This window comes from Epinephelus fuscoguttatus, linkage group LG6 (genome assembly GCF_011397635.1).
Source record: "Epinephelus fuscoguttatus linkage group LG6, E.fuscoguttatus.final_Chr_v1".
Classification (NCBI taxonomy): Eukaryota; Metazoa; Chordata; class Actinopteri; order Perciformes; family Serranidae; genus Epinephelus; species Epinephelus fuscoguttatus.
In genome coordinates this window covers 10,595,843-10,604,594 of record NC_064757.1, presented here as the reverse complement: position 1 = coordinate 10,604,594, position 8,752 = coordinate 10,595,843, and the positions used below count along the sequence as shown (strand labels likewise).

The following is an 8,752-nucleotide window of genomic DNA, read 5'->3' as shown; positions in this document are numbered from 1 at the left end:
CAAGAGCGCATGAGCGTGAGTAGTAATTACTAACATTACTTTCTGCTCATCTGAATTAAGAAAAACAGGAGAAACAAGATGTGGGACGGTGCATTTATTAAACTGTATTTCATAAAACACCTTGGAATGTGACCACGTCTGTCATCATATCCTCCCCAGAGATTGGTGCATTGGGAAATGAGAATAAGAGTAAAATACAGAAATGAAACATGCAATCAGTGAGAGATCCTACTAATGTGGGAACAAGCATAACCACCTCACTTTCAAAAAACAAGGTGCTAGTCCTTATTTCTGCATCTCACATCTAGTATGTCTAAATTACCTACATTTTATTTTATCTCATGTATTTGGAAATCAAAGTGATGCTGATAAATAACGTTTATAACTCCATAATCAAAATGAGCTGAAGAACTCAACACATTACTTTGGTACCAAAGCTTTTTCCAGACATGAAATATTCCCAACATTAGTCATTACGTACTACGGAGAGCAAAATACAACAAAAACAACTGGATACCCTTCATCAATTATTGAATATTACCTTAAGATTAACACAAGATTTTTCAAACCATTGGAAAGTGTGTCTCCACAGTATCTCAGTGATCCCTGATTATCAGCTGTGAGTGGACTTTCTATGCTGTGAAGATTCTTCACTTAAATCAAAATATTTAATACCAACTTTCAATAAATATTTATAAATCAAAGCAGATGAGACAGCGTACTTATTGGACTAGTCTTTATGTGTGTAAAAGATCAATGTGATTTATTCTAAAATGTTATTACATATCTTTAGTCTTATGTTAAATAAAACAGGGGACAATAATTGTCAAAAGTCCACTGGTTTCAGCTTTCTCTCCTCCTTCTCAGTAAGGGGCTGCTGGGAGAGGATTTTGTCATGCAGGCGATGGTGTTTGCCGATGCCCAGCTTTGGCAGACCTCGGTTCAACCCCTCCAGCAGCACACAGGACTTGCACAGAGCCTGGCTAGAGATATAGCCACAGCGGGTGCAGGTCCCCTGCACAGGCATCTTCACCCCATCCCGCACAGACAGGTTCTCCCCTGAGTGGATGATATCAATTATGGAGCTAGGCCTTACACTCTCCAGGTCCTTTAAAAAGGTCCTCGCATGGCCACGATAAGCATTGGGAGAGTAGATACATTCAGTGGAGAAGTAGTCCAACTTCTTGAAGTAAGCATACAGAACAATCTCTTTTTCATATGCGTATTTGAGGGGCTTGCAGCGTGGCACAACCCCTTCACCTTCGCTGGCTGTAGAGATGGCAGTGCAGCGGCGCAGACGAGCTATGTCCCCTCGCAAGACGTTCATTAAAACTGTCTCTGCCACATCATCAGCATTGTGACCTGTGAAAAACACACATACATACATGTGACAAATTCTGACAAAATATTTGTTCTTGGACTTAAAGGCTGAGAATGCTTAGTCGTATTTCAAGGCTGAAACATTTGCATTCACATTTAAATAATGCTATTTGGATCTGGAGTTACCTGTACATATCTTGTCCACTTTCAGCATGATGGCTCCTCTGTCTAGTGCCTGCCTTCTGAACACTCCACAGAAAGTGCAATTATTTTTCAGTCCCACCTGCTTCACTATAGCATCCATAGTCCAGCCATACAGCTCCTCATACGAGACAATCTTGAGTGGCAGCTCATATTGTTGCTGATTCCTCTTTACGGTCTCCAAGGAGTCATCTCGGTAACCTGAGATTCCCTCATCCACTGAGAGAAGCATAAGTTCAAGGCCATAGTTGTATCGCTCATTGAGGACCTTCATTACATGTGCAAGCACTGTCGAGTCCTTTCCACCTGAGGCAGCAATTCCTACTATCTCCCCAGGTTTAAACAGCTCTGCTGCCACAATCGTCTGATGGACCTCCTCTTCAAAGGCCCAGAAGAAGCATTCCTTACACAGTGAGTGGCCTGTTTTTGGACGTTTCAGCACAGCACGCTTGTCAGCACAGTTACTGCACAAGACAGGCATCTTGACTGTTGGAGGAAGGTTTCTTTTAAAAGGATAACAGTAATAACAATTAGTATAACAAATATTTTCAAGCAAAAGTCAGACAATCACATGATGAAAACTAATCTACAATGCTCCATCTTTTTGCAGATTCTTACAGGTGACCCATAAGTTTTGATGTCAGTGGCCTTTTCTCTATAATTATTCACTTAGAGAAGCAGTGTGTAGGATTTAGTGGCATCTAGTGGTGAGGACTGCAGATTGCAACCAGCTTAAACGCTTTCTGTATGCCAGGCGTGAACTCCCAGTTAGGATTCCTTCAGTGTTCTTTGTTAAGGAGGTTTTAACCAGGACCCAAAAAATCCACAGAGGTCTCTTCCTCCCGAAAACTAACAGAGCAGGTGATTAACAACCGGTAAAAACACTGAATATAGCAAATTTATGTTTGAAGGTTTTCCTGATGCTGTTCAGCTTGTCTGGATGGGGCAGCTAACTAGGTTAGCCAATGCAAAAATGTATCTAGCCCTATCTGGAGCCAGTGTTTGGTTTATCTGTTCTGGGCTATTGTAGAAACATAGTTGTGCAAAATGGCTGACTCCATAGATGAGGACCCTCTCCCTGTGTAGATATAAACGGCTCATTTTAAGGTTAAAAAAAAAAAAACTATCTCACTTCTTATTTTCAGGTGATTACACACTAAAAAACATGCTTATTAAAGTATATTCATATCTGGTAATAAATCTTTAATGTAAGGGATTTAACATTGTTATTTCAGTAAAAGGGACCCTGGCTTACAAAATCCATCTATAGTTTAATCATTTTGTCTGCACTTTTGGCCCTTACCACACAAATGTATTATTTTTCTAATGAAAGAACATTACATAAAACACAGAAAATGTGCCATTTAAACTACACCACGTTCATGGCAAAAACAGTAAAAAAAAAAAAAAGTGTCCCGGCTCCAAACTACATAGTGATTCTGAAAAGGTTTTCATTATGCAGTATGTAAAGCTGGAGAAGATGACAAATATCAGTACACTTATGGATGCTAATTCGCATATTAAAATATTTGATTTTTAAATGTGCTGGCAATGGACACCATTATCCCACAATGCAGTGCACAACAGAAAAGGGGAGGAAGTTACAACTGGACATTTCAGGAAACGTTCAGTGGTTCAGAAGTTTTTTTGTTTGTTTGTTTGTTTTTTCTCAAAGATATTTTTTGGGGCTTTTTGCCTTTGATGGTAGTAAGTAAATGTAATGTAAGTAAATAACCTGTACATAGCCACAGTAAAGTCAGTGGATAAAGATGTTTTTGAGACATGCCGACATAAAGATTGAACAAAATCACTAATAAAAAGTCTTTAAACACCGTCTAACAGGGATGTACTTCTAGCTCATGTAGCTAACGTTAATTTCCAGCTTTGTAGAAGTTATGCTATGTAAGAGGTGAGGTTGTCTCTGCTCAAGACTCCAACAACACAAACGTATTGTGGTTACGTTGATACTCACAACTCCTAAAACTCTTCAGATAACTGAAATGACTCAACACAATTTAAGCACACGGTAGTAAATTAGCTATCCGGTTTTACTTTACTTAAGTCCAATGAAACCAAATACATGACCAGACAGTCAACGTGTTTCCACATGAAGCTAACCAAGTTAAGCTAAGTTAGTCACATTTCTATGAGATAACATTTCCATACCAACGTTTCCGATGAACCGAGGTCCGAATTGTCAATGTGGAGATGAAGTACACTTAAAAAAACACTGTTAAATATAAGTTGTCGTACTTAAACAACGTTCAGCATTAGACGAACAGATAGAGAGACATGTTGTTTCATCATGTGTAACTCTTCTTCACCGGGAAACAGGAAGTGACAGCAGTTGTTAGCTCCTACAGCACCATCTATTGGTCGGAGTTGTCCCGTGCACATTAAAGTAGCTACATCATAAACAGCACTGGACTATTTTTATGGTATTTCCATGGACTATTTAAATAATTTATCATATTTGGAGCAATGTTAATTCCACCTGTGATATTCCTTAAAGATGAGAAGTTTGGCCAAGAGCTGATGCAGAGGGTGAGACAGAGGTAAATCACACAACAAGTCAAATGTAAGCAATAAGGATTTATTAGTTTGCTTCAGAGAAGGTCACTACTGCAATAGCTGCAATAGATATCAAAATGCTGTATGGTGTAAATGAAGGACAAAGGGGTGGATGCTGGGAGGGAGCAAGGCTGCTGAGGTCAGGGTTCATGACAGGAAAGAGTCACAAGCTTAGTTGACGGGGTGAAAAGCACCCCTCTGATGCCACTGCATGTCTCTGATGCGTCGAACCGACTGGATCTGAGGAATCTGGGCTCCGAACTCAGTGCTGTCCTTATACTCCCCCTTTTCAAACAGGTACTGATAGCCTCTGTAGCCTGGATACTGATAGCCCACCCAACTGGTGCACCAGGAGTGCAGAGAGGGAAAACAGATAAGAGGCAGTTAAAGGTGAAAGGATAGTGACAAGAGACATGTACAAGTTATTTGCAAAACATCTGCAGGGAGGATGTACTCACGTGCCACTCTGAACCCGAACAGAGGAGACCTTTTCCTGGTAGCCATGTGCGTGAAAACTAGGGACATCATCATCTATGATTTCTATCTTCTTCCCTGCAAAGCTGGGGTTTTCGTAAAGGACAATCTTGTGCTCCTGGCTGTCCTGAGAGAGGAGCAAAGCAGTGGAAGATTTGTTAAGCAGCTGATTGGACGACTGGTGGGGGTATGTAACAGTAAAAAGCTTTCTTTCTTACCACTTTAATCGGGCGGAATGCAATAATGGTGTCACTACGCCTGCTGTTGGTCCAGGAATCCCAGCGAGGATACTCCCCCTTCTCAAACACATACTGCTCCCCCTTACAGCTGGCCTGCTCGTATCCCACCCATCTGAGCGGGCAGAGGAGAAACAGATGGATGTTTGTGAGGGGAAAGTGGGAAAGAAATCTAGTGGCACGCATTTAACTTTTTCTAGCCATTTTCCTCCCCTTCATCTCATACTCATTCACAGAGTAAGCCCCTTATTTCTCTGACTGGCCCACACTCTCTGTCACTGCCTTTCTGTATGTTCAGCTTTAAATCATTTTCTAGTTTTCTGTCTGTCTCTGACCCACACTCACGGTCCACACAGCACCAGTATGGAGCCCACTTTCTCCACGCCTTCTTCCTGGAGGTTGTTGCAGGGACCAGTCAGCTCATGGCAGCGTCCCTGGAAGTTTTCCTGCTCATAGATAACCAGCTGTGTACCAATAGGAGAAAGAAGGAGAGTGTGAATGTTGTTGAGCAATTGGTCTCAATATCAAGAGGGCCAGTCTGTTTCCAATATGATGTTTGGAGGATGCAAGGATGCAAATAGGGCACGCACAAGTGTTTACGCCAAGGCCAAGGAGGAAGTTGTAAATTGTAATTGAACTGGTGTCTGTTGCATTTCCTCTCACCTTAAATGCACTGGTGCCTGGCTGCTGCTGCTTGGTTGCAGGGTTCTGGTGGTCTGTGGCCATAGTGAATGGATTGGCAAAGATGAAACTGAAAAGAAAAATTATAATTTCTTTTTTTTTGATAAATATCTATGGATGTCTACAAAATGTTCCGTATTTATTTATAAATATGAGCAGGTCAAACAGCTGTTAATCCCAATTTCATAGATTTTGTTTTACATTATTTTTCGCACACATGTATATAAAAGGTCGCATCCCTCTCCCTCCAATACAAGTTTCTGAAGTTAACAGCCTCCTGAACACAGATTTACAGCAATACAACATGTGATACAGTTTTTAGAAATTAAACCTAAAATATAGTGGCAAAAGGAAAACAAATACTGCTAAAAATGATAAACTTTATAAAAAATACAGCATGACGGACATGAACCTCTTACCAGTACCTGTCTGTGCCAGTGTGTTTGTGATGGCACGATGAGCTCAATATATATGGGATGCCCAGGGGTGGAAACTCTGCCAACAGTACCCACAGTGTCCAAGCCGGCCAGCAGATCGGCCTGCCATAGGCCCAGCACACTGAAATGAGGGGTCACCGTGTAGCCTCCCCCCACCCCGAGCTGTCACACTCCCACAAAGTTATTTCATTAGTTGTCAGTTTTGTCCAGCCAGTCATTGTTCAATATCCACATGATTCAGCACAAACACTGCCAAGAGTCCCACACCTACAATGAGAGGGGGAGAGAGAGAGAAGGATTGTGAAAGATGGGTTTTACTGTGCTGGAGAGATTCGGACTGATTTGAATAACAGTCCAAATGCTGCTGAATATTTCCACAAGAGTAGGTTTATTTGATATTCGATTTCTAGAAAACACTATCAAGGTTTAACGTCAAAATGTGTTGCCTCTGCTGTTTGGAAGCTCAAAAGCAAATATTTTTGGTCAGACCTGTTTTCTGCAGACGCTACCTTTCTTCTGCTGGCGGTAAAAAGATTCAGTAATGATACTATTAAAAAAAAAAAAAGAAGTCATGTTTCCAAATTTAATTACTTTGTTGTACCCGTAAGGGGAAAGAGATTAATATAATCTGCTTTGAAAAGATTTTATTTTGATATACACAAACTCTTTTCAAAAGTTAAATTAATATCTAAGTGTAAATTTAAACAGTAAATAGTATGTGTAACTTAAATACAACAGGATCAAAGTGGACAGGTGTCACCTTTAAGGACAGATACAACTGCATAGCTTTTAAATAAGGAGGAGGAGAAGGAGGTTTTGTGGTGCATCATAAATATAATTTAAGTGCTTTTCTCAAGTCATTTATGTTCCATTTTGCGTCACCAGTACTTTATTTGAATATTAGTGAGAATTTATATGTTAACACCACCATTTTTCATTGGGGTGCCTTTTGTCTTTACAGCCACAAGTTGCTCTGAAAGATGAAGTTTTAGATGGGCGAGAAGTGTGATATAATTTAAACTACAACAGCAAGTAATACTATGGAGTAATTACACAAGAATACTGGTTCAGGCTGCGATCACATGAAATACACCATTCACCTTTATTTTTATTTAAGTTATTTTTAACTCAGATTTTGTATGTAGACATTTTTTCAAAAATAGAGTAATATAATTACTGAGTGAAGAGTTTGAGTCCATCTCCACATCTGCTGGTGGGAGCAGGAGTGTAAATATGGACAGTGCAGGCAGTGGCCCAGTGGGTGTGGGTGGGGCCTGCCTGCTCTCCAGTAAAGGCCCTTTTTACACAGAGATGGCACTATAGAGCTGCTACTTAGTCCCTTCTTTCTTCCTTTGCATTTTTATACAGAACCAAACAACAGCAGCATCATGTTGCTCCAGTGTGTGATTTTAGACAGCATGCTGGCATTGCGAAACCACAAGAGCCGTGACAAGCGGGACATGTAACACAACAGTGTCTGCCTTTAGAGTGGCACAAATATACGCGTCGACAGCACTTTACAAACAATAACAATGACAAAACATGACAATTGCAGTCATTTACCTTCTCTGTAATATGGCAGCTGATCTGGTCCTCTGCTTAGAGGATAAGGAGCTCCCAAACCTCATTGTTTTCCCAATTTGCGGACATTTTCAGCTGCCGTTCTTCTTCTTTAAGGTAGCTGCTTTTTCAATTCAATTTTCAATCAATTTTATTTATAAAGCCCAATATTACAAATCACAATTTGCCTCACAGGGCTTTACAGCATACGACATCCCTCTGTCCTTAGGACCCTCCAGCGGATAAGCTGTTTAAATCGTCTGTCCTGTTCATACAGACACCATTACTGTTACTACCTCCCTTGGCAGCATAAATGCAAGACAACTCTGTCCCACTTACCACGATCATGCCTTATATACAGAACGGTGAAGCGGCATTATGGCACGATATTCCCACCTTGAACAGGCTGTGTAAAAGGACCTAATGTGTTGGGTGTAGTGGGGCCTTTATGAGTAATTCAGGCTGCCATTTTGGGAACACACCTGTGTTCAATAGAGAACTTGCATTCATATAAAAAATGGTGCCATGTGCCCTCAAAAAGGCAAACCCATCTCTATCTTGGTTTTCTTTCTTCTTTTCTTTTCTGTTTTTTTGGAAAATAGTCATTAGCCATCTGTGACAATATTATATGTTTATTCTGCATAAACTACAATAACTATAAATAACTATTTAAAAAACTATTTAAGTAAATGAATAATTTCTTATTCTTTCTTATTATTTGGTATTTTTGTCATATACAGATCATGTGACAAGACAATATGATATACGTTACCCAGTTTAGGTGCAAAATCTTTCAAGACTGACAAGCTGAACACATCTGCAAGTCGAGTGAGCAGTCATAACTTCATAAGCGAGCACTTCGGCCTGTCATAAAAGCATGCACCTGGGTCCGTTGTAACTACCTTATGCCACTGGGTGGGAGTGAGCTATTATTACAGATTACATCACAACTGATCACTGTCATGACTGTGCTGTGTTGCGCCCTTAAAGGGACGGTTCACTCCCAATTCAAAAATACATATGTTTCCTCTTATCTGTAGTCCTATTTATCAATACAGATTATTTTGGTGTGAGTTGCTGCATTTTGGAGATATTGGCTGTAGAGATGTCTGCCTTCTCTTGAATGTAAAGGAACTTGATGGCACTCGGCTTGTGGTGCTCAACTTGCCAAAAATATACATGAGAAACCTCAACAGAAATATCTCTACAGAAATCATGATCCAGCTACTCAAGGTAATCCACAGACCTTGTTGTGAGCAGTTTCATAGAGGA

At 40.4% G+C, this 8,752-nt stretch overlaps 2 protein-coding genes across 4 annotated transcripts; both read right to left on the bottom strand.

Moving 5' to 3' along the window:
* Positions 1-79: 79 nt before the first annotated feature.
* ctu1 (cytosolic thiouridylase subunit 1 homolog (S. pombe)) lies at positions 80-3,864 on the bottom strand. The gene is made up of 3 exons (XM_049579401.1): positions 3,688-3,864; positions 1,507-2,024; positions 80-1,362 (listed from the first exon to the last, which is right to left on the bottom strand). Exons 2-3 carry the CDS (start codon positions 2,000-2,002, stop codon positions 827-829), a joined length of 1,032 nt encoding a protein of 343 aa, XP_049435358.1. The 5' UTR covers positions 2,003-2,024; positions 3,688-3,864; the 3' UTR covers positions 80-826.
* Positions 3,865-4,093: 229 nt separating this feature from the next.
* On the bottom strand, positions 4,094-6,048 carry crybb2 (crystallin, beta B2). Of its 3 annotated transcripts, none has more exons than XM_049579403.1 (6): positions 5,909-6,048; positions 5,466-5,553; positions 5,148-5,266; positions 4,785-4,917; positions 4,551-4,693; positions 4,094-4,432 (listed from the first exon to the last, which is right to left on the bottom strand). In XM_049579403.1, exons 2-6 carry the CDS (start codon positions 5,526-5,528, stop codon positions 4,264-4,266), a joined length of 627 nt encoding a protein of 208 aa, XP_049435360.1. In that variant the 5' UTR covers positions 5,529-5,553; positions 5,909-6,048; the 3' UTR covers positions 4,094-4,263. The 3 variants fall into 3 exon arrangements, with proteins under 3 accessions (XP_049435360.1, XP_049435359.1, XP_049435362.1); XM_049579402.1 differs by having other exon boundaries at positions 5,903-5,950; XM_049579405.1 differs by lacking the exon at positions 5,909-6,048 and adding an exon at positions 5,896-5,908.
* Positions 6,049-8,752: the final 2,704 nt, after the last annotated feature.

Excerpts from the sequence above, each read along its gene's own strand:
- crybb2 (XM_049579403.1), bottom strand. The coding sequence starts at position 5,528 with ATGGCCACAGACCACCAGAACCCTGCAACCAAGCAGCAGCAGCCAGGC. Across the intron at positions 5,267-5,465 it reads CAGGCACCAGTGCATTTAAG|CTGGTTATCTATGAGCAGGA; the intron begins GTGAGAGGAAAT and ends ATTGGTACACAG. Across the intron at positions 4,694-4,784 it reads CATTCCGCCCGATTAAAGTG|GACAGCCAGGAGCACAAGAT; the intron begins GTAAGAAAGAAA and ends CTCCTCTCTCAG.
- ctu1 (XM_049579401.1), bottom strand. The coding sequence starts at position 2,002 with ATGCCTGTCTTGTGCAGTAACTGTGCTGACAAGCGTGCTGTGCTGAAA. Across the intron at positions 1,363-1,506 it reads AGTGGACAAGATATGTACAG|GTCACAATGCTGATGATGTG; the intron begins GTAACTCCAGAT and ends TGTTTTTCACAG.